The sequence below is a fragment of the Cucurbita moschata genome, unplaced genomic scaffold, assembly GCF_002738365.1.
Source record: "Cucurbita moschata cultivar Rifu unplaced genomic scaffold, Cmos_1.0 Cmo_Scf00009, whole genome shotgun sequence".
Lineage (NCBI taxonomy): Eukaryota > Viridiplantae > Streptophyta > Magnoliopsida > Cucurbitales > Cucurbitaceae > Cucurbita > Cucurbita moschata.
In genome coordinates this window covers 1,442,425-1,470,035 of record NW_019268525.1, presented here as the reverse complement: position 1 = coordinate 1,470,035, position 27,611 = coordinate 1,442,425, and the positions used below count along the sequence as shown (strand labels likewise).

The window sequence follows — 27,611 nt, the reverse complement described above, 5'->3', positions numbered from 1 at the left end:
ACACGACCATAGTTTAGTGAATAACATACCCTAAAATTATTGAATCCATACTTATTTATAAATTTTTTTATTATAATATTATATTTTAATTGGTGCAAATTGGCAGCTTAACCATAATTAAACTCTCAAGGATCACATTTAATCTATATATTAAAAAAAAAAAAAAAACTTAAAATTAGGTAGCTGCAGTCTCCAAACACCTTTAATTAGTTATTCATCGTTTTTTTCTCTAAAATGCAACAACCAATGAGATATTTTAAATAACTTATTATACTTTCAAAATGATGTAATATTATGTGTTTTAAAGCAAAGTCTCGTATCAATTTAATTTCGGTTTGACCTAAAAAAAATATAATATGTGATATTAGAATAATGTTTTCTCTACTAGATATTTCACGTAACATGCCAAACTCATATTTAATAGATATTTTAAATTTTAAAATACATATGTTAGAGACAAGTTTTCACACAGTTATAAGAAATGATTTGTTCCCTTCTCCAACTGAGACTATAAAACGAACTATATTTATTAGTAATGGAATTAGTGGGTTATATTTTACCTTAAAGTAGTAAATTTGTTATATGAGAAAAAGTAAATTCATGGAGGGTAGGGTAAATTAATTAAATTGATTAAGAAAATGGCGTTTTGAAATTGTAAAAGTAAATTTGATATTTTATTAATTAACGATTTCAGCTTACCAAACCAAAGTTGATGTCACCATTGGATGCGATGTCCCATTTTCATTAATAATTAGTTACCCACATGCCTCGCAAATTGATTTTTTTATAAAAAAAAAAAAATCGAATTTATAGAAAAAAAATAAAAAGTCACAATCAAGATATTATAAACTTTATTTCCTTTACGGAAGCTGTTTTATTTCAACCAATATTGATAATAACCCCTTATTTATTTATTTATTTATTAATTGATATAAACTTTATTTCGTTTTTGTTTCCTTATAAACAAATGTGGAAATAGTCTTTCCTTATAAACCCATGATCTTCCACTAAATTAATCACTTTATTTCGTTTTCCTCAGAGACTTATGGAGCTCTTGAACAAAGTACACCATTTGTTCGACTACACCTTCGAGGCTCACAATTCTTTAGAAACGATTTTAAATGAGGTACTTATGCAAGCTACTTGGGTTGGGTCGATCTCACAGCCAGTCACGTGGATGGGTGGATCGGATTTAAAATTTTTTAAAATTTGTAAAGGAATTTAGTGATAATAAAAAAGGTGGTAGGTGGAGAAATTAAATACATATTATGGAAAAGAAAAAGGGAATAAATAAATATTTATTATGTAATAAAGTGGAAATGTACATGGAGAAAAACAAGCGCCTCAAGAAATAGAAACATGAATAAAGTACGTGAGGCTTGAAGATTATAAAGAAATTTTTACAAGGCTTGGGTTTCTCCAGTTCGCATTGTCGCATTTGTTTTATCCATTGCTTCATACACCACCGCGGTGCTTTTCGTCTTGGATATGGCCGCCGATCACCGCCTCATCGGGGATGTACTTGCTCCAGAACCAGTGCGCCTTCCACACTCTGTTCATCTCTTCAATCGGCACATTCTTCGTCTCCGGCAAGAAGAAGTAGATGAACACCGTCATTATCGCTACAAACCCTGCGAAGAAGTAGAACAGTCCGAATTTCATGTGGCAAAGCATCGACAAGAAAACCTGAGCGATGATGAAGGTGAAGAACATGTTCACTGCTACGTTGATTGATTGTCCTGCTGATCGGATTTCGAGCGGGCAGATTTCGCTAGGTACCAACCAACCTAATGGTCCCCAAGACCAGGCGAATGCCGAGACGTATACGCACACGAGTAGTAGAATCAGGTTTGCGTCGAGTTTTGTTAGGGTTCCTTCTCCATTGAGTCCGAATTTGACGCCGATTAGACTTCCGACTAGGATTTGGCAGACAAACATCTGTGCTCCGCCTTCGAGGAAGAGGATTCTTCGGCCGAATTTGTCGACTGTGAAGATTGAAACTAGGGTTGCGAGGACGTTGACGCCGCCACTGATGACGGCGGAGATTAGAGATGCGTCGTCGCCGAATCCGAGAGTCTTGAACAGAACGGGAGCGTAGAACATGATAACATTGATACCGGTGAGTTGCTGGAAGAAGGGGATTAAAGCGCACATCACGAGTTGAGGTCTGTATTGTGGCTTCATTATGTTGCTCCACGGATGATCTACTTTCTTTGCCGCTTCACTTGCCTGGAGTAGGTCTTTGAACTCTTCTTCGACTTTTTCAGTACCGCGAACTTTCTGGAGCATAATCTTAGCCTCCTCTTTGTATCCTCTTTCGAGAATGGAGTTAGGAGTATCGGGAAGGAACATGGCTCCGACGGTCATCATCACGGCGGGGACTGCGGCGAGAGCCAGTGAGACTCTCCATCCCCATCCGCCTTCGATTTTGGCTGTACCGACATTGACAAGATTCGCCACTAAAATGCCAATTGTGATGGCCATTTGAAAGCCCATGTTCAAAGCACCTCTGATTTTGGTTGGAGCCATTTCAGAAAGGTAAACTGGCACAGACTGCACGCCAAAAAACAGTAAGAAAAAGCCATTCAACAATCAATCAATCAATCAAACTGAGCAAATACTGCATTGAATTGATTCATTTTCATATAGATGATTTGGCTGTTTATGATAGTACCTGATTCGCAAATCCAACACCCACACCAAGCAGCAAACGGCCAATGATGAGCAGCACAATGCTATTGGCAACACCATTAAGGATGGAGCCAATCAAGAATGAAAGACCTCCAAAAAACATGGATGGTTTTCGGCCAAATTTCCGGGTGATGATCGAGGCACCAAAGGATGCCACCAGAGCAGCCAGGTAAAGAGAAGAGGTAAATAATGTTAGGAGTTCACTGTCAAATTTACAATACTCGCTTTCATGGGCACTTTTCATCTTGAGCACAACTGATGGGAAAAAATGAGCCAAAAAACTTGGCATTGAAGTCACCCCACCTGCCAGCCAACGAGAACCCAAAACCAAAAAGTTCAAACAAAATCCTTCCATAAACCCATAAATGAAATAGAAAGATTAAGCAAACAAACCTGAAATTCCAAGATCATAACCAAAGAGAAGACCCCCCATGGCAGCCACCAAACAGGTGACGATGACAAAAAGAGTGACTCCACCCTCATAGTTCCTTCCTCCCTGAACAACAACTCCTCCTCCAGCCATTTATTTTTATTTTTTTCTTTTCTATAAAATATAAGGGATTGAGAGTACAGATAAATGATATAATCTTTGTATAAAATAAGTTTTATATTAGTTCTTTCAAAGGATAAAAGATTTCACCAGTGGATTTTTTGGGGATCTTTCAGAGAAATGTGTATATATATACCTTAATAGTTTATATATATAAGAGAAACTGATAGATCCTCAAATCCACTGAGACAAAATAGAAAGAACTAATACAAAAAATGTAAACCCCTGTCTTATGTCATTCCCCGAAAAGAACTGGCCTATGCAGCTTCTTCCCGGAGCTGTGTCTTTCCCAATCCTCAGCTGGGTGTTTATATAGAGGTTTCTAATGGCTTCTGGCCTTCAAAATTGGACTCTATTTTTAGCATAATTAGATTTTGAATCTTCTTTGTGTTAACCATGATCCAAAAATTATGGGATTGCCACTTTTTCCCTTAGAAAACTCCCTCTTAGCCACTACTTGTGTCAATTCTTTTGGATCATGAACCCTAGTTTTCGCTTATTTTCTGTTATTGGGATAATCAGATAATTAAACAAGATATCCTGGAACCCCATGGAAGTTTTTTCTGTCTTCCTCTTTTTAACTTCCTCATAATAATATGTAACGCATTTTAGATTCAAATGATAGGAAATGACTACATGACCTTCGACGACCTCAAGTTAATGTAAAATTACTTGAGACAGTTTTTAGATTAAATTGTTTTGAATATTTATAGTGTTCTTGAGACAATAAGATACATGAGTTACTCTTTTCATTTCACTTTCAGCTTCAATAAAATTAAACCTGAAAAGAATATTTTTACAGGGAAATCCCCAAGTTGTTAGGAAGGGTGGGAGGAGATGTTTCAAGTTGGAGGATGTTTCCCGATGATCACATTATGCAGATTCAACTGGTAAAACTTGGCGGATCACAGTCTTCATGATGTGAGTTTATTAGGAAATGCCTATAGATTCCATTCACTCTAATTGTTATAAAATATATTGTATATGAATCTCATAATCATGCTCTACACATATTCTTATTTATAAATATCGGTTATACAATAGAGTCTTAAGAGCATGCAAGTGAATCAACTAAAAAATAGATACATTTGTTCTATCCTCTTATATTTTCGTCTTTCTTTTATAATATATTATATTTTCGTCTTTCTTTTATAATATATTTTACTCCATACATTTCTCGTTTTCTCTTGGGAAATTTCTGTCATTACAATTTACAAATATCTTTTTTTTTAGGATTATCGAGCTTGAGCTTCACTTGTTTTACCAATTTAACAGGATTAGTTTAAATGATTTATAGTGAAGGTAAATATTTGTCAGATCTCCATTCGCTTTCATGTATTATCTGATTGAATTATGAACTCTATAATGATGATGCCTTATTCTCATTCATTATGTGAAACTTGAAAACAAATGTAATTACATAACTAACCATAAAAAAATTATAATGGTTAAATCAAGAGTTATTGCAAATCATTTAAATTTGATCGTAACGATTTATTGTCCAAAATTTGATTAAAATTAAAAAGAAAAAAAAAACATGGGTTAGAAATAGTTTTCAACAATAGTATTAAGTGGAGTGAGTTGTATATGATATCATATACATGGAGGAGTGGAAGTACAGAAGAATCATAGGATTCACATCCGAAGAGCATCAAATTTGGAAGTGCGAGTTTCTTTCTAATGGCCTCGAAAACAAAACCTGGCCATCCCCGGCGGCGGCCAAATTTATGTTTAAACACCGAAGCCAAGCCAAGGCAAGAGAAAAAAAAATTAGAGATTCACATGATGATGATGATACCTTGGCTTGGTTTACAGAATCAAACCGGAGATTGTACGACCCACCAGACACATTTTCCACACATACTCAGAACGGAAATGGGTATGCAAAATGATTATAAAAAAAAAAAACAAAAATTAAAATCCTTCGTCGTTTAACTTCTTGAGATGTTGATTTTGGTACATTCCATAGCACATGCTACAACTAACTTAACTGCTCCCACCAGCTGTAGAACACACTTCAGCACTGCAAACAGGGCAGACCTGCACAAAAGCAGCAGCAAGCAAGCTTTAGATATATCCCTGGTTCGGTAACCATATGAACGTTATTGTTGGCATCGATGCAAAGCACAAAAGTAACGTCGTCACCGCAGGTTAGGGGGCGGAGAGCAGAAGTTGCAGGAGAAAGAAAACAATAATCCTTGCTAATGGGAAGGCACATGTAAAAATGGCATACCTTGTTTATTTTTAACCAATTATTTATGCACTCCGAATGGTAGGAGTGTTTGCAGGAAAGAACAGTCAGGGTTTCATCGTCCTCGAAATCCAACCGACAAATGACACATCTGAGAAATGAGAGCCAAAAGCTAAGTAAACAAGACATGAATGATAAAGAAAACCAAAACTGCTTGAAATCACTCACGAATCATTGCTTCCAGTCTGACCGCTCCCTGCCTTGAAGTTTATGGAGGGTAAGGAAGCAATTGTATCAGCAGATAGCCCTCTGCTCTCAGTTCCTACCACTTCACCCAATGCGAGCAACTCCTGAAATATTAATTATCCTCTCAAGAATAAACTATTATAACGCATGGGCATCACTCCATCACCAAACTCACCTCGTACGACAGTTCATCTGGGTCAACATCCTCCCATGTATCCTGCAAACCAAGCCTTGATGAGTATTTTGATAGAACAATAAATCAGATATGTCATCTAATATTAAGAGTTTAAAAGGTTTCCTTCAAAAGGGACAGGAGATTGTGATCAACACAGATACTAGCTTGGAACATGCCTTTGGTGTGACTAACAAAATGACTTCTCTCAAAGGCACCAATCCCCCCAGACAAATCACAAAATCAAATCACAAATCACAAATCAAACCACAAATCACATTTAATAGATAGGAAGCTGGTGAGGTCCTTACGAACTCTCATCAAGTCGCTCATCCTGACCATCATTGTTGCGTTTGTGATTGTTCTGGAAAAATTTTGCATCTGGACTGACCCTTCTTGGGACTTTTTCTTCTGCATTAGAAGATCTTTCTATTTGATGGTTGGACAACAAAGGAAAAGGTTATAAAAGTGGCCTCATCCACACTGCAGGGAGGGCTGTGACAAACTATGAGGAAACAGATGGACCTTCCACGGCAGGTAGAGTTGTAGTTGGAAGATAAGGCAGAGAAGCAGGACGAGCAGAAGTGAAAGAAGTAGAGATCGCAATCTCTTTCATGGATAGATATACTTTATAAGAATCAAATGCCTTTGCTATATGCTACTTTGGGTTATGGGGTTGGTAACTTCCACATTACCAAACAATGATCTTGTGCACACTTCGATTATTCTCCCGGGACAATGCACCAAAAGGACCCTATAACATTTTGTTGCCAAAGAAACTCATAGGATATTAAAGCCGGGCTACTATTGAATTGAATCATCCCTTTATTCTCACTTCAATTAACTTATACAAATCGTCTACTCGTAGACATGCCTTTCGGAATAAAAAATTCACCTAGTCTAATAAGAGAGACAGAATAATTATTCAGTTGTTCCGAAGATATTGAAAAGACATTTTTGTGGATATAATGGAAAGATATAATTTCAGAATTCTGGGGCTACAAGGCAACAGTCACCTTCAATCACTGGCCTACCAAAACCACCCTCAACAGGCCATTCCCTCATGCTGAAGTTGAAAACTATAAAGAAGATCCTTAAAAGTCAGAATGATGGACTTATAACATCCATTAAAAGGAAGATCCAAGGGAGAAGACATCGTTGTTGGATAATACAGAGAAGAGAAGCTTGAATGATAGCTGATTAAACAGAAGAAAGCTCTAAAACACATAGATGACACCTTATCATTAAGGGTGCTCTCTGTTAATTGTCTATGTTTATCCAATGGGGCAACAAATGGAAGTAATTCAAGAACTTCGAAATTTTCTTTTCCTCGACAAATGAAGAAGGCTTTAGTCAAGAGATCTCAAAGGAATCCTGTTTCTGGGGCTGTCATAGGCCCTTACAAAAAGGATATTTTAATGGCTGTAATAAATCCAAAATACAGCTATTTCTTCTTGGATTGGCTGGCTATTTGAACGAGTTCTTTATTAAGGGTCAAAACATTTTCAAAGACAATTTCATAAAAATTTAGAAAGATATGATTAAATGGTAGTAGCAAGTCAAGGAAGGATTGCAAGTCAAGGAAGGAAGTAACTGCTATGGCTGAGTGTTTTTCTCATGGCTTAAATAAAAGCCACAAAGTACCTTAATCATCCTTCAAGATTTTTTTGGCTTCTTAGAAAAGATTCTCATAAAGCTGCAAATGTGAAAAATGGTGGCTATCTCCATGAGAGTTTTGGCACAAGCCATTTTGCCTAACATCCCACCAACTTAACTTCTCTTTGCTTTTGAAGCTCTAGTTCATGTTGCTAATAGTACCGACAACTTAGAAATACACCTTCTTGGAAGGGCTTTTGGATGTCGGAAACCAGCCTACGAAACATAGACTTGTAGACACTTTCTGAAGGAGTAACAGAGGTCGAGATAGACACAAACAGTACAGTTTTCAGTTTTTTAGGAAAAGAACAGTATCATTAATCAGAAAATACAAGAGATAAGAAATGCCTCATAGACCAAGTGAGCTATAAAAGAACATCCCAATTTGTGCATATCATAGAAGAAAGATGAAACACTTGAGAGATTAAACAGGAGTAGCTATATATATAATATATGTAGTCTGATAAGATCCTGAAAAACATCCAAGGAAGAGTGATTTTTTAAAAATCCTTTTATTCATCCAAGACCAGATTCTCCAGAAAAATAAAGTGTCATGATAATGTCGAATCGTATGGTAGAGCTTGTGGGAATATGAATGATAATCAAATAAAGGAAGGGTTGGATCTTATGACCAAGGTAGAAGGATGAAGCACTTGAGAGTTTAAAGAGGGTAGCTATATATATATATAAATGTACCTGAGAATTTTCGCCTTGATCATCCGTGTCATCTGCTTCCTCTGCAACAAGATATAAAAAAGATTTTAGTCCTCCATGGTTTAGAGACCTCCACAGAAGTAATAATGCATTACATAGAGAGACACATGGCCAAGCAAACTCACCATCATGTAATCCTGCAAGGGCCATCAATCTGGCAGCCATTTCCCTGTCTTCAGAATCTTGTAAGGCTCTAGCATAAGCCTCGTCACTCGAAAAATTACCAGGATCAAGTTCAAAGCTGGGGTTGATATGCTCTCCACCATCTTCACGAGCATGCACATCAAACACATCGTCGTCATCATTGACATCTGTTCCATCAAACTCCTCCTCATCATCATCTCCATCAGATTCTGTATGATCGTGCAGATCACCAAAACCGTCCTCGTCATCTAATGCATAACTTCCATCTTCCCAACTACCAAAATCAATCCCCATACTCACCATTCTAAGCCTCAGGTATGCCCTTTCCTGCTCATAATTAATCATTGTCAATTGAAAACATCACTAAAACCCTTTTTTCTTATATCCTCTTACCCCCATAAGCTGGAAAATCATCATTACCAGATCAAGATGAACACAATTTGCATTCACTAACGCATGTTTGCTCCCAATGAACTAGTAAATCAATATTGAGAGATAAAAGAAAGTAACAAAAGCGTGCTCATTGTATGATTGGTGTTTGTTAACAACTCCCCCAAGTGTTCCCTACACAAACTAGCAGAATCCTAATGAACTCAAATGAAGCCGATGCTAGAAATCACAGCAATCAAGAACAATAAAATACAATCAGATAATCAAGAAAGGAAAACAAAATCCAGAATCTAAACAATAAATAGACTCGCACGATAGTTCAAATCCACAAAGCAGAACATCGAGTCCACACGCAACCAAGTTCCTTAAAAAATCGAACGGAAACAAAAAAGATAGGATTTCCCATCACACAGTTCCCAAAGCAGCTCACAACAGACCGAATTGAACACAGAACAACAAGAAACAAAAAAGAAACCACAAATTGAACAGGAACAACAACAAAGTAGGAACAGTGACATCAAAAGAGGGATAGAGAGAACCTGTTCTTGAAGGGTACGTGCGAGGGCAAGGTCAGCATCGACCTGGTTGAGGTTAGTAAAGGGAGTTCTAGCGGATTGGCGAGAAGTGGAGTCGGATCCAGTAGTCTCATTGTGGGGGTCTGCAGACGATGGCGATGAATTGGAATTAGGGTTGTGTTCAAGGTCGGAGGAGGCGGTGGTGGGCGGTGGCTTGACTCCATCAAAACCAAGTTTGGTGGCGTTAGTGGTGGCTTCGTTCTCCATAAAAGAAGGAGATTTGAGGTTTGAGAGAAAAGGGAGATTTGGATTTGACAAATGGAAGATGGAAAAGAGATGATATGAAGAATTAGGAGAAGGAGAATCAAAGATTTCAGAGGAGAAAAAAATTAATAGTAACAGAAGAATCTAAGAACACGACGAAGATTATATAATTTTTTAGAGCCGAGCAAGAACAAACAAACAGACGCACCTTTTTCCTTTTTCTTTTTTCTATTTTTATTATTATTTCAAAATAAACAAATATAGAAAATAAGAATTTGTTTTCCCTTTTTCTTTTTTCGATAAATAGTTTAGACCAAACAAAACTACATCTAAATAATATAATTTTTTCAAACAACTATCTTAAAATAAATTATAAATTAAATATTAATATAAAAATAATTATATATAAATCACAATAATTTAGTATTAATTTACCAAACATACTAATTATTTTAAAAGTTGTTACAAAAGGCAATTCTCAATTTTAATTTTTTTAAAAATAATAATTTTTAGTTTCATATTTTGAAATTTTGATCTTTAAAAAATTTATTTAAATTTAATATTTAATATTATTTTATTTTAAAAAAACTCAACTTTAATCCGTTGGCTGCAGTGTCGAATGCATTCAAACGATGATGAATGCATCTTCTCTAATCTCTCTTCTCGACAAATGCAAATCAATGTCCGAATTAAGAAGAATCCATGCTCTGCTTTTCACTTTCGGTGCCTCTCAAGATGACGCCGTCGTATCGAAACTTCTCTCGTTCTCTGCACTCTCCCCCGCCGGCGATCTCGACTACTCATATAAACTGTTATTGAATCTTCCCAATCCCACCACATTCAAGTGGAACACTCTCATAAGGGGTTTTTCAAATTCCAGAAACCCAAATCGTTCAATTACGGTTTTCGTTAGGATGCTGCGGAATGGGGTCTCCCCTGATTATATGACGTATCCTTTTCTGGGGAAGGCGACAGCGAAGTTGTTGAATCGGAAGCTTGGAATGGCGGTGCATGTTCATGTTGCCAAAACTGGGCATGAGGTTGACAGGTTCGTAATGAATTCATTGATTCATATGTATGCTTCTTGCGGAGATATTGCGTTGGCGCGTAAGGTGTTCGACGAAATGCCTACGAAGAATTTGGTGTCTTGGAACGCTATGTTGGATGGGTATGCCAAATGTGGGGACGTGAATACTGCTAGGGAGGTGTTTGATTTAATGCATGAGAGGGATGTTGTGTCGTGGAGCTCTTTGATCGATGGGTATGTTAAGTGCGGGGAATATGGTGAGGCGATGTCTCTGTTTGAGCGCATGCGCTCTGCTGGGCCCATGGCGAATGAGGTGACTTTGGTGAGTGTTCTGTGTGCCTGTGCCCATTTGGGTGCACTTGAACAGGGGAGAATGATGCACGGTTATATAGTTGAGAATGAGTTGCCATTCACTATTGTGCTACTGACATCTTTGGTGGACATGTATGCCAAATGTGGCGCCATACATGAAGCTTTGGCTGCGTTTCGTGCATGTCCACTGCAACGGACTGATGTTCTAATCTGGAATGCTATAATTGGAGGTTTGGCAACACATGGGCTGATAAAAGAGTCAATGGACTTGTTTAGTGAGATGCAAATGGTAGGGATTGCGCCTGATGAGATCACATACTTGTGCTTGTTAAGCTGTTGTGCTCATGGAGGATTAGTAAATGAGGCTTGGTATTTCTTTGATTGCCTTCATAAACATGGTATGACTCCAAAGGTTGAGCATTATGCTTGTATGGTAGATGCCTTATCCCGGGCCGGCCAAGTATCGGAAGCGTATCAATTCTTATGTCAAATGACCGTCCAACCAACGTCGTCGATGTTAGGTGCTCTCCTGAGTGGGTGCATGAAACATGGTAAACTAGACCTTGCAGAAGTGGTAGGAAGGAGGCTTGTTGAGTTAGATCCAGATCATGATGGTAGATATGTTGGCTTATCAAATATATATGCAGTAGACAAGCGTTGGAATGATGCCAGAAATATCAGAGAAGCCATGGAAAGGAGGGGAGTGAAGAAATCTCCTGGTTTTAGTTTTGTTGAAGTATTTGGAATCCTTCATAGATTCATAGCTCATGATAAGACACATGGTGATTCCGAGCGGATTTACGTAATGCTGAACTTAATTATCGATCAAATGAGACCGATCGAAGATTCAGAAAATCAGGAGTGCTGTTTGTATGACCTGATTGGTGTCTCTTGATTCCTTTAACACCACAATTATCCAAATTTACCTGAGAAATGGGTTCCTCCTTACTTGTGTTATGCCTATGAGTTTCCCACGTGAACCATGGCGGATTTATCGCTTCAAAGATGGGACGTGTGTGCAAAAGACAAAGGTATTTAAGTTTATCATTGAGGCATTTTCATGAAACTTAGAAAAGCTTTCTATGATTTCCGCTCAGCACCGTAGATTTCAATTGCTTTGCTGACTTTTCCAACGTCAAAATCCCCAATCAATAGTCTTCCTTCACACGGATTATGCATCAAAATATCTCACCTCCTCCTCTTATCTTGTCATTAAAATATCTTCCTAGCAAGTAGCACCTATTTCTCTCTTCTCTTCTCTCTTATCCTTCTGAAAACTAGGAAGATGAATGCCGCATGGCTTCCTCTGTACACGCCCATTGTTGCAACAAAAATACAGTATCCAACTCAAAGAAAGTTGGGATCGTACTACTCTTCAACTTCCAAGATGCTTTATGGCAATACTTTGGCATGCAGGGCAGGTTCTTCAATAACAGATTTTGATCTTTATGATCTTCTTGGCATAGACAACACCTCCGATTCGTCGCGGATTAAGGCAGCCTACCGTGCACTCCAAAAGCAGTGCCATCCCGACATCGCCGGTCCTGCTGGCCATGACATGGCTATCATTCTCAATGAAGTGTATTCAGTTCTTTCGGATCCTAATTCTAGGTTGGCTTACGATAAGGTCAGAACTTAAAACTCAATTCTAATTTGTGCCGGTCTCTATAGAATTTGGAAATAAGATTGTTTGTGACAAAAATGATGTTCGCAGGAGCAAGCAAAAATGGCAGAACTTCGAGGTTACACAGGGAAGTCGGTTTATTCGGTATGGTTAGGATCGGAAAGCGAACAAAGGGCGGTTTTTGTAGATGAAGTGAAGTGCATTGGCTGCTTGAAATGTGCTTTATTTGCTGGGAAAACTTTTGCTGTCGAATCTGTGTATGGGAGAGCTAGAGTTGTGGCGCAGTGGGCTGATCCCGAATATAAAGTGATGGAGGCCATTGAAGCTTGCCCAGTTGACTGCATTTCGTGAGTGCTTAATCAACCATTTATAACTTGTCCAATATTCTTCTGATTTTCTAATAAGTTTTTTCCTTGTTCTTGGCAAATTAAATCCAGGATGGTGGAAAGGTCAGATTTGGCAGCCCTAGAGTTCTTAATGTCAAAGCAACCACGTGGAAACGTAAGAGTCGGTATGGGCAACGCAGCTGGTGAAAGAGTGTCAAACATTTTCACAGACGTGAAGAAGTTCCAAACCAGATTCAAGGAAGCTATGGAGAAGACTTCAAAACAGCATGTCAAGGTTAGACACAAAATATTCTAACGTGAATGGTTCAACATCACCATTAACTTAAAATCGTTCAAACCGTGATCGAGTTGTATGATTGTTTATCAGGGGACAACCTTCGAGAACAAAGCACAGTTGTCTGCAATTCAAGCTATCAGATCAATCTCAAATTGCTTATTTTGGCAGACAGCCACCGGATCAAAACACAGTCAAAACCTGACGCTCGTCGTCAACAAATCCACACCACAAATCAACAAACTTCAAGCTGCTATTACTGCAAGGAAACAACTCAAGGCAAAAACCGAAGACAGAAATGGAACTACAACAAAATACATAACGGACGATTACTGGGTTCCGACCACCCTTGCACTTCCAGTCTCAACTCAAACTCCAATAAGCACAATCTCAAATCCAAGGGTGGAGACCAAACGTAGCAAAGAATCAAAAGACCTTGATTTTGAAGTGGGTGGTGGTGATCATACTAGCCCCATGAGATTGGCATTACCAGTCTTGATATCGATAGTTGCAACCACAGTAATCCAGCAAATGGTGACAGATGATGGTGCCAGCGGCTTGAAGGAGCACATCGGAGGTTCTGTGGCACTGGAGTTTGTTAATAGTCATTGGATGCAGCTTATACAAAGAGGAGTCACTTGGTATGTCATTGGAATAGCAGTGATAGGAATGGTCGAAATGATTGGAAGAAAGATTAGGCATTGAAGAATTACAGAGCAAAATTTTCCAGAAAATAGAAGCTGCATGTATGGCTATTAGTTATACCAGAAAAAAAATGGATATGTGATCACAAATGACAGAATTATGAAACAAAGTGTATTAGAAGTTCAGTGTTCATACCCTTTTAGTTCATAAACCAGGCAGTTCAGTGTTCATTTTCATACCAACTATTGTAATCAAATAACATCATCAATAGATCGGAAAACAACTTATTCAACCAAAACATACCTGATCAAAAGACTTGTTTACCATAAACAGTTATATTCCCTCATCAGAGGTCCAACAGTGATCAAATGTTTTGAGAAGTCATGGCACACAATGACATCCAAAATAAACCATATCCTTTTCACGAGCGAATAATGTCATAGAGTACACATTTTCGAGACGCGATCTCTAAAATTTAAGATCAATAAGAACTTGCAGAAGCAGCAGAACGTCTTAGTAGCGATATTTGGTTGAATAGTCCTTAGGTGCAATGACTAAACCACGTCCTTTCCTTGCTCCACGATAGACTGTTTCAATGATATTGATGAACTCTTGCTTATCCTTGAGGGCCCAGTTTATCTTATTGTTGTTACCAGTACCAAGATCAATCATTATGTGCTTGTTCCTAAAGAAGAACATGACAGTGGAAGGATCATACAGCTCGTACATTGTGTTGAAATCAGGAACCTCAGTGATATCCACAAGGTATATTACTGCAAAGTTCTTTATCGTCTCAGCAACTGAGGCCAACACCTCATCCATCTATATTAAAAACATACCAATCAGATAATAACATCTCAAAATACTATAAAGATGATCACGTAGAGTAAACCAAACAAATTATGTGAAAAAATCTTCATGACTTTAAACATTCACGATGGAAGGATTGTGGCTCCGTGCAACAAAAACAAGGGGGAAAAGACTCTAAACAAATCATACACCAAAAAAGAGTCTAGATGGCCCATGAACTCAAACTTTGATCATCCCGCTAGCACGGAAAACCTCGTGCATACAGCAACAACAATCAAAGACTGGATTATTAAAGATCAATAGGAAAGTCGTTTAATAACTTCATTTCAGGTACATAATAGGAATGATGTGCTCAAATACATAGGAAAGCATGATTATAGAAAGCGAGGAGCACAATTGCAACAGAACAGATGATGATAACAGAGAAGATCGAGCAACCAATTCTAAAAATTGCACATAAAACTCAGAAAATTGGTCAATTGAGGCAAGCATACATACAAAAATCAAGCCCAGATTAAAGAAAACCCAAAAATAGAAAAAGAAAAATCCTTGACCGACCGAGACTTGATAGACTCCAAGAACTGAAAAAAATGAGTCTTATATTATGAAATTAAAAGCCGAAACAGAACAAATATCAGTTCAGTAGAAGCAACAAGAAGAAACAGGGGGTAGGGAGAGATATACACAAAAGGATTATGATTAAATCTGATGATGAACAACAATAATTGTGAAGTAGGGAAAGAGAAAGACCTGCATACAGGTCTCGTCCCAGTCATGACCGAAACGAATAACCACAAGGCGTTCTTCTTCGGTGAGGATTGCCTGATCAACGGCCCATCCAGAGTGAAGATGCGGCAGCAAGTACGACATCTCTCTCCTCTCTCTGTCTCTCTTCTCTCTCGCTCTCTCTCTAACACAGTAACGCAACCACGCGCAGAAGAGTCAAAAGGTAAAGGTGTCTCAACTTTATAAGCCGGAAAAGCAGAAGAGGAAGTGAAATGGGCCGAAGGGTTTTAGGCCCAAATGATAAATGGTAAAATCCGAATTTTAAACGAATTAATTAATTAAATTCTCTCGTACTTAAAATCAATAAACTCTTAGGAATCTCAAATCTTAAAATAAAATATGCCTAATTCTATCTAAATGATAAAACCTATATACTTTTTAATATAATAATATCTCAAAATTAATAAATCTACAAAATAATCTAAAATTTCATAACCCAAAATTATATATATATATATATATATATATATATTTATATAAATACATAGTACTTGTTATTATATTTCAGTGCACAAACTTCTCAACATTTGTATTTTAGAGCGTATATATCTCACTCGATTCGATTATATGTAAGCGGTTTTTGAAAAAACTCATTAAATAACTCTATAAACTAGCTAAGACCGAAGCTCTACGTTCAAGCCCTTCTCGATTCTCTATCTTCACAATCTGTCTCCTATATCGTCATAATTCTCAGTCTAAACACGAAATTGACATATCCTCAGTTTAGAAGTCAATATTGCAGTGAGCTAATTTGAATTTGCATACTTATGATCAACAACAGAAACAGTATATTTAACAGTATATCCAGTTAAAAAGAGTTGAAGTTGATAAATTGTGTAAATCTATTTTGGTTTAGTCACTAGAAAAAGGAACAAACTTAAGTCGGCACATGTTGATTCGGTTCTAATAATGCAGTTTATGATAATAAGATCATTACAGCATCAATTGTTTTAACTTCTTGTTGAAGGCCCCTTCATATAAATTTTGTGGGCAAATTCAAATTAGCCAACCCAAGCTAAACATATTCTGTACATCAGGGCAAGACATTAATTCAACAAACTGGAAGATGGGAAAAAAAGGGCACCAGTTACTACTTCATATCACCAACTTAACATGACATCTTTTCTGAAAAGTTCTCCAGTCCATTACTGAAGTTAGAACACACCTGAAGATTCCTTCCTTTGTGTAAGAATGCCTGAAAACCGTTTTGGCTATGCTCCACGGCAATATTCGAGCTTTTTGGTACTCTCTAACATTACCTGTCAACAAAAACAGCAGAAACTTTGAATAATCCAACCCTCACCAATCACACTATGGGGAATTTGATTCAATAACAATGTCCATTTGTAAGGATTTAAGGAAAAAAGAAAATGAGAAGAAGAATCATGGAGACCTTACCTCTCGAATGTAATTAGCTACGGCTTTGCAGCCCTCGATTGCAAGTTGCATGACATTCTCAAATATATCAACAGGTAATTTAGAATCCATCTGCACCAAATGTTCATGTCAAAATGTATGGATTGTGGTAACTAGAGAAGACTAGTTTAATATTACAGAATATAATATATATAAAATTGGAAGCAGAGCAAAAGGATAGGGAGAGGACAAACAAAACTAATCAATTTGGTTTTAAATACTGAGTCTCACAAAATCACCAAAATGACAGATTACACTAGAGAGAGGAGAAGAAGGAAAGGTAGAAGTTAATGAACCTGAAGAAGAGTAACTTTATCCAATTTAGGTAGAAAGCCAACAGTGACATCAGGGCCACCAGCACTATCTTCTACATAATTCAAATCTGCCCATATCATAATTTCAATCCATAATAGTTCTAGTTAAACCAAACAACATTTTGAGAGAGAGAGAAAAAAAAACAAAAAAGAAGGAAAACCAAATGTTGGTGCAGCAGACAAGTTACATTAAATTACCTAGCAGAGGAGTGCTATTAAGGTATCCAGCACTGCAGGAAGTAACAATATCTCGCATGGGAATTCCAGCATCAGCAAGTGCCAAAGTTGCAGCGTTAATACATGCTGATCTGGTACCTATAAACAAGAAATCTTTCAGATCAGCATGTAAAGAAAGGGAAGTACATAAACTAATGATGTTTCACAAGATGCTTCAAATCATAACCACTGAAGACAGAACATTATACAATGCATAGACACTCTAGTTGCAGCTTATGAATAAAATGATAGAAATTAAGTGTATTCTTTGAAAGCAAAAACAATAGAAGCCATAATTTTCTTCCATCAAAAAGGAAATGAAGAAACAATTAATATGAAGTCAGGCATCGGCCTGCTTAGGCCAATGGGATTATAAATAGTTCCTCTGTCAACGTTGACTTTTTTAGGAAATAGAAACATTTTAATTACAACAAAAATGGAGGTGAAAGACCACGAAGAAGCTTTAAAATTGCTCATATCTCAAATTTCATTTATGTCTCTACTCGAGTCTTTGAATACTTTGATATGTAGTTGTTTCTCTCTCAAGTCAAGTTTCCTATGAAATGCCTTTGACTACATATTCCCATAGAGCATCAGCCTTGTTTTTTAAGGGAATTGCCTAAAAAGAGCTGCCTTCTGAGAGGTTGGGTAGTGAGAAAAAATATACTTGCAGGCTTCGAACTTTTGGCATAAAGGAAGCACATAGAAGAAGATAGCAGGGAGAGAGTACAGAAAAACTTTAATCATCTATTTTGTAAAAGGAATGCTTGAAGAAAATAACAAATATAAAGAAAGATGGCAAGAAAAGATAATATGGCCTAAAAATATCTGAACTAGAACTAATAATATGAAGAGCTACATCTGATAGACTTGATCATTAACTTTAACTATACCTCCATCTGCTTGAAGAACTTGGACAAAAATATCTATCTGCACGTAACAAAAAAAAAATGAGAAAAGATGAAGGTTAAAATCATAGAGGAGCAGCTCGTAAGATTATTGTCGAAAACCTGAGATCGAGGCATTAAATGTGTTAGAATGCATTCCTCCATTGTCTGGCGAATGACTAAAGATATCTCTGTCGATCGCCTGATTGTGAAAAATGCCATAATTTAATACAAATTACAGCATTAAACCAAATAGATATAAAAACATCTTTATCATAGTTCTTTTACTGATGTTTTTAATTTGTTCCATCTGGTGACACCAAATCAAAATTGAACAAGAAATAACCTAACTGCTATCTTTCATGGTTACAAATTTCTTATGTTTCAAGATATGAATATTGACCATACTTCTATTTAATGGAATTCAATCAACTATAATCATTCACAATTATGGCAGTGCACACACACAAACACAGATTAAAAATAAATAACCTGTCACCCTTGGGCTTTCTCATGCGATCTCCAGTACTGAAATTAGCCATGGTGTACTCGCAACGCACCTGAAAGAGATCAAGGATTCAACAATGGGTTACTAATGCACATTAAGAATTCAAACTTCAAAACAAGAGCATCCAGTAGAAAGTTCAACCAGTGCTTGGTTGCTCATTTGTTGACTCCTATTCTGAACCTACATAAGCAACAAAGGAATTAATTCCAACAATACAGTAGAAGCCTTCAACATAAATACCCAAATGGATTAATACAAGAAAAATACACAGCTCTATAAGTTCTTATGTTCATAGATTTTTTCAACGAGGTACATACAATAATTGCTGAACTATTATACCTCTCTTGGACCATATACAGCAGCAAGAACTTTGGTGTTACCCATCTCAAATAAAGCAGAACTAAATCAGGAGAAAAGTGATGACATTCCGTTACTTAGTCTTCGATAAAAAGAAAGGAAGAGACAGCCATTTTCAAGAATCATTCAGTTCATAGAAGTGAAAGTAAGTACCCATCTGCTTTAGAAACGGCGCCAATTTCTGCTCGGATTTGCCTCATCTAAAATTAAACAATAAAGTAAAAAATTGAGCGGAACAGGAGTGAAGAATTCAAATAAGGAAGAAGAGGCATTAAACAAGAGAATGAGAAGGGGAACTACCTCCATGGGACGACGACCGTCCAAGCGAAGTCCTTCAGGGCTCACAAACTCCATCTAGACAGCTGAGCGAAAGGATATTGCAGTCTTAGAATGCTAGTTTAGATTATCGGTGCAAGTCGGTTCAATTCGAATAAGTTCGTAGGTTTTTCCAGGAGCAGGAGGCAGGTCGATGGGCGAGGTTTCGGCGGTAAGGAACAAGGGATGGCGGCGGCGGCGGCAAGGTTGGGAAGGGTTTTAGGACTGAAGAGAAGGAAGACGCAGAAAGTGGCGCGGCGGCGAAGGTTTTGCCAACTCTACAAGAATAACAAAAGGAAAGGCGCACCAAAAAATTGAGCTTAAATTATATAAAATACTTTCCCATAAATTTTCAGATTAATTTTAGAAATAATGTAATTAAAAAACCAAAATGGCAAAATTAGAGTTTTTTTTTTTATTTTTTTATTTTATTATTGTATATATATATACACATATATATGTATGTATAACCGCCTTTGATTAGGACTAGGTTTACCATTTGTGCTGGCACACTCCTCAAGTGTCTGCCTCTCTATTACCATTTGTAATAGTATAATGGCTCAAGTCCACAATTAATAGATATTGTTCTCTATGGATTATTCTGTGAGATCTCACGTGAATTTTCTTCAAACTTATGAAAGAGGTGATTTAGTATGATGGAGAAGAGTTCGTTAGTTTAGCCAAAATGACTGCCCCGTACAATCAAATCCATATCATGCTTTAAAGCATCATAGATTGATTTAATATAGAAGGCAAGTCATTTTTGGCTATCAAACAGTCACTCTTCCCGTCACACGAAACCACTCTTTCTTTTCATTGAACGTTTGCAACGCTCGAAACGAAAATTGGGGTTTATAAGAAGGAAGAAAGAAGGTAAGATGAAAGGAAAAGAGTGTAAGAAGGTAAGGCAAAAGATGGGTTCCTACTCAATCCTCCATATTAGGTCCATCTTCTTCTTCTCTTGCACTCGATTACTTGTGTAAAACAGAGAGGATTGTAGTCTTTATATACACACTGCTGCATTGCCCATGCCTGAGCTTTTGCTTGGTTTTTTTGACATTATTAAGGAATATGTTCTGGTTGGATGCATGGTTGACTCAAATGGCTAGAATTTTGCTTCTTAAAATTATTCCTTTTTGTAAGTCAACTCTAATCGACCAAATATTCTAGCTACTGTCTTCTGCCAACAACACTTAAGTTTCTCAGTAGGCATGTTGTTTCAAAGTTTAGTACTTTTTTTCTTCTTCATATGTATAATTTAAGTTATAAAGTTACTCGAACGAGTGTCTGGTTTAAATCCCGCAATTTTATAATAAATTCTTGAACTCTGAGTTTTGTGTTTGCTATAAATCATCGACATAAATTATGTCTTAAGGATCATAGATGAGATCTAATCCGTCTTGCTGATTGGATGGATAAAATTGATATTGAAACCTCTCTCTAGTAGAGACATTTTAAAAACTCTCTAATAGACATGTTTTAAAACCCTTGACGGAAAGCCCAAAAGGGAAAGCCTAAAAAAAACAATACTTGCTAGCAATAAACTTAGACGGTTACAAATAGTATAAGAGCCAAACACCGAGCAATGTGTCAAAGAAGACATTGAGCCCCGAAGGGAGATGGACACCAGGCAGTGTGCCAGCGAGAACCTGGGTCCCAAAAGAGGTTAGATTGTGAGATCTCTCGTCGGTTGGAGAGTGGAGCGAAGCATTCTTCATAAGGATGTAGAAACCTCTCCTTAATGGATGCATTTTAAAACTGTGAGACTGATAGTGATATGTAACTGGCAAAAACAGACAGTATGTACTAGCGGTGAGCTTGGACGTGGATGGTTAGAAAGAGTAAAGAATTTCATTTTCTATAAAGCTAAATGCATAAATCCCAAACACAAATGTTATTAATTAGTCCTGAAGCTGTCATTGACAGTAGAATGTAATTTCCCGAACAACGTACAAAGCAAATCTCAACGAGCTGTCAGAAAACAGAATTGATTGAGGGACCAAAATCGTCCACTACAGTTGACTTTACAAAAAGGAATAACAGTAAGAACAAGATTTCTAGCTAGCTGGTTGAGTCAACCATGCAACCCAAAAAATTGAATATATTCTATCAAAATGTCAGCAATGCAACTACATATATATATGTGTGTGAGTAGCAAATCTGTATGTTCTGCAACTAATTGAGTTTGGAAGAGAAGAAGAAGAAGAAGAAGATCTACCATGGATGGTCGGGTCTTATTGGGTAAGCCAAAAATGACCTGCCTGCAAATCTTCCATGGCCTTCTTATTTGGTTTCCATGGAAGCAGGCGGTCAATTTTGGCTCATCTTGTCAGATTCTTCCTTTTCATGTTAGGTTCTTTCTTCTTTCTGTACTATATTTTAAGTGTCTAACTTGGAATCCCTCTGATGACCATTTTAACTGCTACTTGAGATAGAATGCTCAAAATTCTCATGTCTGCAGTCAAGAAAATAACCCACACTTCAAATCTATGCTTAAGACAGCTCAAATCTAAGAACAAGAAAACGTTGAAAACACGAGAGATTATATCAAGATATTGATGAAAGCAAAGCATACCGCTAATATTTTATGAACCATTGCTCTAATCCGAAGTAACAGCGTAATAATATCAGTCACGTACCACCATTTTCGATGGACTGCCCAAGATCGAGTAGAAGAAGTCGTTTGTTGCACGCCTTAAAAACAAAATTGATGATGAAAACTTCGATAAGTATGCAAGAAAACATGATATGAAAGCAACCATATTGATTCAGCAAACATTTCTAGCTGTGAAGGATGAGAGGGCATGGAAAAGAAAAATGGACCTGCAACGAGTGTTGAGGTGTAACTACAGGAGGAATGAAAACAAAACTCGAGTTCAGTTCGAGTTGCCTGCAGATTTTTCTCCTTCCATTTCAGCATTGAGTTTCTCGATTCGGTGACCAAACAGAAGGCGAGAGATCGTACATTGCAAAACAGAGGCTCATCCTTTTTACGACCAGACATTTCACATCATCATATGCAGATTATGCCAGGCCAGATAGTAGCCAAACGACAGTGCGAATCGGACTACACCGACCCTACTTGCATTGCATCACTTGGGAAGCTTTCAGAATTCATATCGTTTTTCCTAGCATTTACTAAATCAACTACGTTTAAAGAATCTGGAACCCACCCCAACCTTTGCATAATGTCAAGAACCTCTAAAGCTTTGTCTTCATTACCTGCCTTGTAAAAACCAATCAACAGAGCAGTACATGTAGTAGAGGTAAGAGCGAGTTTCTTTTCGGCCATTTCACCGAGTAGCTTCAGCATAGTAGAATTTTTTCCTTCATTGCATAAGTGAAATATTAATGCATCAAACACATCACCATCCAACTTTATACCCTCAACCAAGCTTTTGTCGAGCAGCTTTAAGGCTTCAAGAGAATTTCCTTCCTTGCAGTAGACATCAGCCATCACACCGTAGGTAATTGCATCACAAGCAATTCCCCTAGCTTCCATATCCTTGAACAAAGAAATCATCTTAATTCTGTGTCCTATCCGATTATAACCGAGTAAAAGAGAAGTATACGTAAGAGTATTTGGCATGATATTTTTAGTTCCCATATCTAGAAAAAGCTGCTCTGCCTCCTCCATCATTTCTGCTTTGCTGTATGCATCGACCAGAATTGTGTACGTCACACTATTCGGTGTCACATGTTTATCAACCGTATCATCGAACAACTCCCTAGCTTCAATCAACTTTCCCAGTTTGCAGAAACCATCGATCAAAGAGTTGAAAGCAGAAGGGGAAGCAACACTTTTCTGCAGTGCTTCGTGAAATAACGAAAGTGCCTTCTCCAAATTTCCTTGCTTGCAGCAACCATCAATGAGGATACAGTAGATGTGACGGTCAAGAGGAACTCCTTTTGATATCATCTCATCGAACAGGTTAAACGCCTCAGTTAAGTTTCCAGATTTGCAATATCCATCTATGATTATTGAATAAGTCACAACATTAGGGACCAAACCTTTTCCTTCAATTTTGTCAAAAAGTTCCCTTGCATCCTTTATCTCACCAAGCTTGCACAGTCCGTTAATCAGGGTATTGTATATGACAATGTTGGGATTAGGTCCCTTGAGAAGCATCTCTTCATAAAGTTGGGATGCCTTCTCAATTTCACCTTTCTTGCAGAAACCAGATATAAGAGAGTTGTATATAAAAACGTCCGGCACCAAGCCCTTGTCGAGGTATTCAGAGAAAACCACCATTGCTTCTTCGGTTTTCCCATTCTTGGAGAGACCGTGAATCAGTGCACCGTATGTTTGAACATCAGGAATCAATCCTTTCTCGAGCATGCACTTGAAAGTTGACAAAGCTTCTACTGTGTTTCCGACATTGCAATGCCCATCAATCAGTGCAGTATAGATTATATTGTTAGGAACTATACGTGAAGATAACATGTCTTGGAAATACCTCTCTGCTACTTGGATTTCACCTGTTTTACAATATAAATGAATAAATGCTCCGTAAGTATATGCATTGGGCTTTATTCCTTTCTCACCCATTTCAACAAACATCATTTTAGCTTCTTCCACCCTTTTTGCCCTGCAAAGACCAATTATAAGAGAATTATAGCAAAATAAATCCGGTACGACCCCATTTTTTACCATCCCTTTTAGTACTTCTTTTGCACCTTCATATCTACTTTCTTGGACATTAGCATTGATCAGGGTAGCATATATAACAGCATTCGGTTTCACTCCGTGGCTGATCATGTGCTCCAAAACTTCATTAGCCTTTGGCAGCTCACGGGAACGACATAGACCATTAATAAGCACGCTATAAGTGTACAACGATGGCATCAAATTCCTTGCTTTCATCTCAGCTAGTAGCTCATAAGCTTTGTCCTTATTGTGAGATTTCAAATATCCATCAATTAACAAGTCGTAGGTCTGAGTATCCAATTCTATGCCAGTTATAAACATCTCATTAACAAGAGCCATTGCTTTCTCCATCTCACCAGCCTTAGCAATGCCCCTGATCAATGTGTTATAAGTTACAATGTTCAACTTAAGTCCCCGAGTGACCATCTCGTCTTTGATCCTTAATGCCTCTTCAATATTCCCTTGTTTCATGAACCCATCAATCAAAGCAGTGTAGGTAATATGGTTAGGATTTAAACCTGAACCAAGCATACTTTCCAATATCAATTTTGCTTCTTCTGATCTCTTCTGTTTGCAAAACCCATCAATGAGTATAGAATAAGTAAAGCCATCCGGAACCAACCCCTTCTCCATCATCAACTTCTTTACCTCTAAAGCTTCATTGACATCTCCGGTCCGACATAGACCCCCAATAACTACATTGTAGGTGACCAAATTAGGTTTACATCCCTTCTCCTCCATCTCAGAGAGAACCATCCTACCCTTCATAACATCACCAACTTTACAATGTGCATTGATCACATTGGTGTATGTATAAACATCAGGGACTATCTTGGCCTCCACCATACCACCATACACCTTCCAAAACAATCCCATCATTTTACCCTTCAACAAATCCCTCATCAAACTATTACAGCATATCAAGCTGGGAAAGAACCCACCACTAATGGAAGCTAGAAAAACACTACAGGCCTCATTCAGAAAACCAAACTTCCTAAAGTTATCAACCAAAATATCAAAAACAATCAAGTTAGATCCACCGCATTCTCTATAGCACTTAACCAAGGAATCCAAAATCTCCAATGGCGGCTTACGGGTCTCAAGCATTTTCTCAAACATGTTATCGGCACGGGGAAAAAGCCCAGAGTTACAAAGACGAATCGCAAGAATTGAATAAGAATGCAAGTTTTGTGGGGTGCCCATTCTCGAACTCGACCAATAGAAGAAACTTTGAAGCCGTACAGGGTCGTTGATTTCATTCTTCTGCAAAACAGAGCGGACGATTTCTGGGTTTAGCTTCTTCAAACTATTCTGATTGTCCAAGACGACCTGCCAATCGCTAAGCTTCAGAATCGTGGAGATTTCGCGAACGGTGTCGTCGTTGTGATCATATGGGTGAGCGGTAGAGAAGAAAATAAATTGGGTACAAACATCATTCGCGATAAGGGGAAAATTGGTATTTTGGACAGGAAAACTACATAGATTTCTACGAGGGTGCGAGATCGCAGCCATTTGCCGGATCAAGCACATAGCATTAGCCATTTTCTTGGTTTCTATGAAGCTAGACAAAATCAAGCGTATCAGATTGGGGAAGGAATGAAAGAGAAGATGGGAGTGTTTAGGGTTGAAAACGTACGATTAAATCGTGGGTTGAGCGAATCACGAAAATCCCAGATGAATGATCCACAAGCACCATGTTAAATGAGCCAAGTGAATTGGGGCAACGACATTATAGCCCGATTGAAGTTACAGAAGAACGCCATGGAAGATGGATTGAAGTGTGGATCTTTTCCCCCCTAAAATGGCAGAAAGGGAGGCTTCATTCTGAAAGAGGGAACCATTAGACGAACTGGGTCGTCGAATATCGAGAGAGAATGGGTTTCTTGGAGATTATTTTTGAAGCATTTTCAACAAAAATCTGAAAAATATGTTCAAGATAATTGTTTTATTGAAAAAATATATATTTGAACGAAAAATTTTCCCCGTTCGAGGTAATTATTTTTGCAAGAATTTTTAGGGATCTTTATTTGTCATATAAACTTTATTACAAAAATTATAAAATAAAAAAAAAAACTTTAATGAATTAATGTATTTCAAAAGAATATATATATATAACATTCTTCTACCTCATTTTAAAAAAATTAAAATTTAATATTACAACATAACCTTTACCAATTAAAAGAAAATTACAATACCGTTCAAATATTATTGTTAGAGTCTCAAAATTAACTAATTTATTTTCTTTTAATAAAAGGGAGAATTGAATATGCGAGCGAGAACGAAGAGGAAAGGTGCGAAGCAGCCAAACAAGAAGAGGAGTGGAAGAAGTTCAGAAGTCATAGTCTAAACCAGAACGAACAACAAGTCTTTCAATATAATCTGGTTCTTAGCCTCCTTTATGTAACTGAAAAAATATTACTCTCTCTCCCATTAAATAAAGAATCTTTTTTCCATATTGTGTCTCCGTTAATTAATTAAATTGGCATTCCTATTTTAATTTTTAATTATTATTTGATTGATTAATTATAAATTTAGTTTCTATAATAATAATAATAATAATCATAAAAAAATAATTAAAAAAACCAAGGGGTAGATAAAGATTTTGATTGTTTTTTTTTTTAATTAAAATAAAATTGAACAAAATTCAATTTCAAATATTAGGAAAGGGCATATTTTTATGGACTAAAAAATAATCAAAAACTAATTTTTAAATAAAAAAATTTAATTAAAAAAGTAATTTTTACCTAGAAGCTTCAATTATAGACGGACGAGTCAGCAAAAGGAAAATAAAATAATAAATATTGAACAACAAACACGTGTTACGATTCTATTGGCCCATGTTATCCAAGAAAATTCTAAGAAATTTGAAAGAAATTTGAAAAGGGAAGAAATGGAGAACTGTATATTGCTTCTTCAACAAGCTTCAATTCCGACAACCATCAGAACCTAGCAAGTAACGATGACAGTTCCATCAAACTGTTCGCAATCCGACCTCCAACCCACCGGCGCCGGCGACGACGAAGCAGCCGCAAGAACCTACCTGAGCAGAAAGAAGGCTAAGAGACCACTGATGGCCTCCTCATCGGACTTAGAATCTCATCGCTCAACCACCGGCGCAACTGTCTGCAATCTCTCACCCTCACAAACAGCTCGGATCACTCGACAGTTCGATCACTCCCTCATAGCTTGGGTTTTTGGACAAGACATCCGCCCACGGCAACTCGCCGGTCGCCTTCGCCGTCATCTTCATCTCACCCAAGACGTGGAGGTTTTCGAGCTTGGTCTCGGCTACTTCGTGCTCAAATTCTCTGAGACCGACTATCTTGCCCTAGAAGACTTACCCTGGTCAATCCCTAATCTCTGCATCTACGCCTTTCGATGGACTCCCGATTTCAAACCCTCCGAAGCCATCAATTCCTCTGTTGATGTCTGGATTCGCCTCCGTGAGCTCTCCATCGAATACTACGATGAAGAGATTCTTCGACAAATAGCGGCGACCATCGGCGGTGTTCTTGTTAAGTTCGATCCAGTAACGAAAAATCGCAGGAAATGTAAGTTCGCTCGTATCTGTATTAGGGTAAATTTGTGCGAT

At 37.5% G+C, this 27,611-nt stretch overlaps 7 protein-coding genes and 1 long non-coding RNA gene across 10 annotated transcripts; 3 read left to right on the top strand and 5 right to left on the bottom strand.

The window, feature by feature from the left end:
• Window positions 1–1,441: 1,441 nt before the first annotated feature.
• On the bottom strand, window positions 1,442–3,871 carry LOC111448056 (sugar transport protein 10-like). Its single transcript, XM_023087509.1, has 3 exons — window positions 3,085–3,871; window positions 2,675–2,994; window positions 1,442–2,553 (listed from the first exon to the last, which is right to left on the bottom strand). Exons 1-3 carry the CDS (start codon window positions 3,212–3,214, stop codon window positions 1,456–1,458), a joined length of 1,548 nt encoding a protein of 515 aa, XP_022943277.1. The 5' UTR covers window positions 3,215–3,871; the 3' UTR covers window positions 1,442–1,455.
• LOC111448057 lies at window positions 2,741–4,268 on the top strand. The gene is made up of 2 exons (XR_002711356.1): window positions 2,741–2,873; window positions 4,044–4,268. It is a non-coding gene; the product is annotated as an uncharacterized LOC111448057 (long non-coding RNA).
• A 587-nt stretch (window positions 4,269–4,855) lies between these two features.
• On the bottom strand, window positions 4,856–9,712 carry LOC111447874 (E3 ubiquitin ligase BIG BROTHER-related-like). Its single transcript, XM_023087242.1, has 7 exons — window positions 9,294–9,712; window positions 8,346–8,691; window positions 8,203–8,243; window positions 5,854–5,895; window positions 5,661–5,782; window positions 5,475–5,583; window positions 4,856–5,281 (listed from the first exon to the last, which is right to left on the bottom strand). Exons 1-7 carry the CDS (start codon window positions 9,534–9,536, stop codon window positions 5,228–5,230), a joined length of 957 nt encoding a protein of 318 aa, XP_022943010.1. The 5' UTR covers window positions 9,537–9,712; the 3' UTR covers window positions 4,856–5,227.
• A 408-nt stretch (window positions 9,713–10,120) lies between these two features.
• Window positions 10,121–11,779, top strand: LOC111447594 (pentatricopeptide repeat-containing protein At5g08305). The gene has a single exon (XM_023086842.1). The coding sequence runs from the start codon at window positions 10,166–10,168 to the stop codon at window positions 11,765–11,767; it is 1,602 nt and encodes a 533-aa protein (XP_022942610.1). The 5' UTR covers window positions 10,121–10,165; the 3' UTR covers window positions 11,768–11,779.
• Window positions 11,780–12,067: 288 nt separating this feature from the next.
• Window positions 12,068–14,060, top strand: LOC111447595 (chaperone protein dnaJ C76, chloroplastic-like). Its single transcript, XM_023086843.1, has 4 exons — window positions 12,068–12,499; window positions 12,587–12,843; window positions 12,934–13,117; window positions 13,211–14,060. The coding sequence occupies exons 1-4, from the start codon at window positions 12,158–12,160 to the stop codon at window positions 13,820–13,822; spliced, it is 1,395 nt and encodes a 464-aa protein (XP_022942611.1). The 5' UTR covers window positions 12,068–12,157; the 3' UTR covers window positions 13,823–14,060.
• Window positions 14,047–15,535, bottom strand: LOC111447596 (thioredoxin-like protein YLS8). 2 transcript variants are annotated; one of them, XM_023086845.1, is made up of 3 exons: window positions 15,323–15,535; window positions 14,274–14,584; window positions 14,050–14,224 (listed from the first exon to the last, which is right to left on the bottom strand). In XM_023086845.1, the coding sequence occupies exons 1-2, from the start codon at window positions 15,440–15,442 to the stop codon at window positions 14,276–14,278; spliced, it is 429 nt and encodes a 142-aa protein (XP_022942613.1). In that variant the 5' UTR covers window positions 15,443–15,535; the 3' UTR covers window positions 14,050–14,224; window positions 14,274–14,275. The 2 variants fall into 2 exon arrangements, with proteins under 2 accessions (XP_022942612.1, XP_022942613.1); XM_023086844.1 differs by having other exon boundaries at window positions 14,047–14,584.
• Window positions 15,536–16,233: 698 nt separating this feature from the next.
• Window positions 16,234–19,679, bottom strand: LOC111446911 (exosome complex component RRP41 homolog). The gene is made up of 12 exons (XM_023085836.1): window positions 19,357–19,679; window positions 19,210–19,256; window positions 19,039–19,099; window positions 18,841–18,879; window positions 18,684–18,751; window positions 18,315–18,393; window positions 18,198–18,234; window positions 17,287–17,403; window positions 17,071–17,156; window positions 16,757–16,846; window positions 16,462–16,617; window positions 16,234–16,430 (listed from the first exon to the last, which is right to left on the bottom strand). The coding sequence occupies exons 1-11, from the start codon at window positions 19,408–19,410 to the stop codon at window positions 16,570–16,572; spliced, it is 726 nt and encodes a 241-aa protein (XP_022941604.1). The 5' UTR covers window positions 19,411–19,679; the 3' UTR covers window positions 16,234–16,430; window positions 16,462–16,569.
• Window positions 19,680–21,339: 1,660 nt separating this feature from the next.
• LOC111447652 (pentatricopeptide repeat-containing protein At5g61990, mitochondrial) lies at window positions 21,340–25,930 on the bottom strand. 2 transcript variants are annotated; one of them, XM_023086926.1, is made up of 4 exons: window positions 25,656–25,930; window positions 22,195–25,580; window positions 21,947–22,065; window positions 21,340–21,826 (listed from the first exon to the last, which is right to left on the bottom strand). In XM_023086926.1, the coding sequence occupies exon 2, from the start codon at window positions 25,559–25,561 to the stop codon at window positions 22,439–22,441; it is 3,123 nt and encodes a 1,040-aa protein (XP_022942694.1). In that variant the 5' UTR covers window positions 25,562–25,580; window positions 25,656–25,930; the 3' UTR covers window positions 21,340–21,826; window positions 21,947–22,065; window positions 22,195–22,438. The 2 variants fall into 2 exon arrangements, with proteins under 2 accessions (XP_022942694.1, XP_022942695.1); XM_023086927.1 differs by having other exon boundaries at window positions 22,011–22,065; window positions 22,195–25,930.
• Between the last annotated feature and the right edge of the window lie 1,681 nt (window positions 25,931–27,611).

What these genes read in the sequence shown, in the direction of transcription:
- LOC111448056 (XM_023087509.1), bottom strand. Translation starts at nt 3,214, where the DNA reads ATGGCTGGAGGAGGAGTTGTTGTTCAGGGAGGAAGGAACTATGAGGGT. An exon ending in TTATGATCTTGGAATTTCAG is followed by an intron (nt 2,995 to 3,084) that starts GTTTGTTTGCTT and finishes GTTGGCTGGCAG; the next exon opens with GTGGGGTGACTTCAATGCCA. An exon ending in GTGTTGGATTTGCGAATCAG is followed by an intron (nt 2,554 to 2,674) that starts GTACTATCATAA and finishes TTTGGCGTGCAG; the next exon opens with TCTGTGCCAGTTTACCTTTC.
- LOC111447874 (XM_023087242.1), bottom strand. Translation starts at nt 9,536, where the DNA reads ATGGAGAACGAAGCCACCACTAACGCCACCAAACTTGGTTTTGATGGA. An exon ending in CCTTGCAGGATTACATGATG is followed by an intron (nt 8,244 to 8,345) that starts GTGAGTTTGCTT and finishes ATCTTGTTGCAG; the next exon opens with AGGAAGCAGATGACACGGAT. An exon ending in CAGACTGGAAGCAATGATTC is followed by an intron (nt 5,584 to 5,660) that starts GTGAGTGATTTC and finishes CTCATTTCTCAG; the next exon opens with ATGTGTCATTTGTCGGTTGG.
- LOC111447594 (XM_023086842.1), top strand. Translation starts at nt 10,166, where the DNA reads ATGATGAATGCATCTTCTCTAATCTCTCTTCTCGACAAATGCAAATCA.
- LOC111447595 (XM_023086843.1), top strand. Translation starts at nt 12,158, where the DNA reads ATGAATGCCGCATGGCTTCCTCTGTACACGCCCATTGTTGCAACAAAA. An exon ending in CTAGGTTGGCTTACGATAAG is followed by an intron (nt 12,500 to 12,586) that starts GTCAGAACTTAA and finishes TGATGTTCGCAG; the next exon opens with GAGCAAGCAAAAATGGCAGA. An exon ending in CTTCAAAACAGCATGTCAAG is followed by an intron (nt 13,118 to 13,210) that starts GTTAGACACAAA and finishes ATTGTTTATCAG; the next exon opens with GGGACAACCTTCGAGAACAA.
- LOC111447596 (XM_023086844.1), bottom strand. Translation starts at nt 15,442, where the DNA reads ATGTCGTACTTGCTGCCGCATCTTCACTCTGGATGGGCCGTTGATCAG. An exon ending in GGGACGAGACCTGTATGCAG is followed by an intron (nt 14,585 to 15,322) that starts GTCTTTCTCTTT and finishes TTTTTAATATAG; the next exon opens with ATGGATGAGGTGTTGGCCTC.
- LOC111446911 (XM_023085836.1), bottom strand. Translation starts at nt 19,410, where the DNA reads ATGGAGTTTGTGAGCCCTGAAGGACTTCGCTTGGACGGTCGTCGTCCC. An exon ending in ACGGTCGTCGTCCCATGGAG is followed by an intron (nt 19,257 to 19,356) that starts GTAGTTCCCCTT and finishes GTTTAATTTTAG; the next exon opens with ATGAGGCAAATCCGAGCAGA. An exon ending in GCCGTTTCTAAAGCAGATGG is followed by an intron (nt 19,100 to 19,209) that starts GTACTTACTTTC and finishes CTCCTGATTTAG; the next exon opens with TTCTGCTTTATTTGAGATGG.
- LOC111447652 (XM_023086927.1), bottom strand. Translation starts at nt 25,561, where the DNA reads ATGGCTAATGCTATGTGCTTGATCCGGCAAATGGCTGCGATCTCGCAC.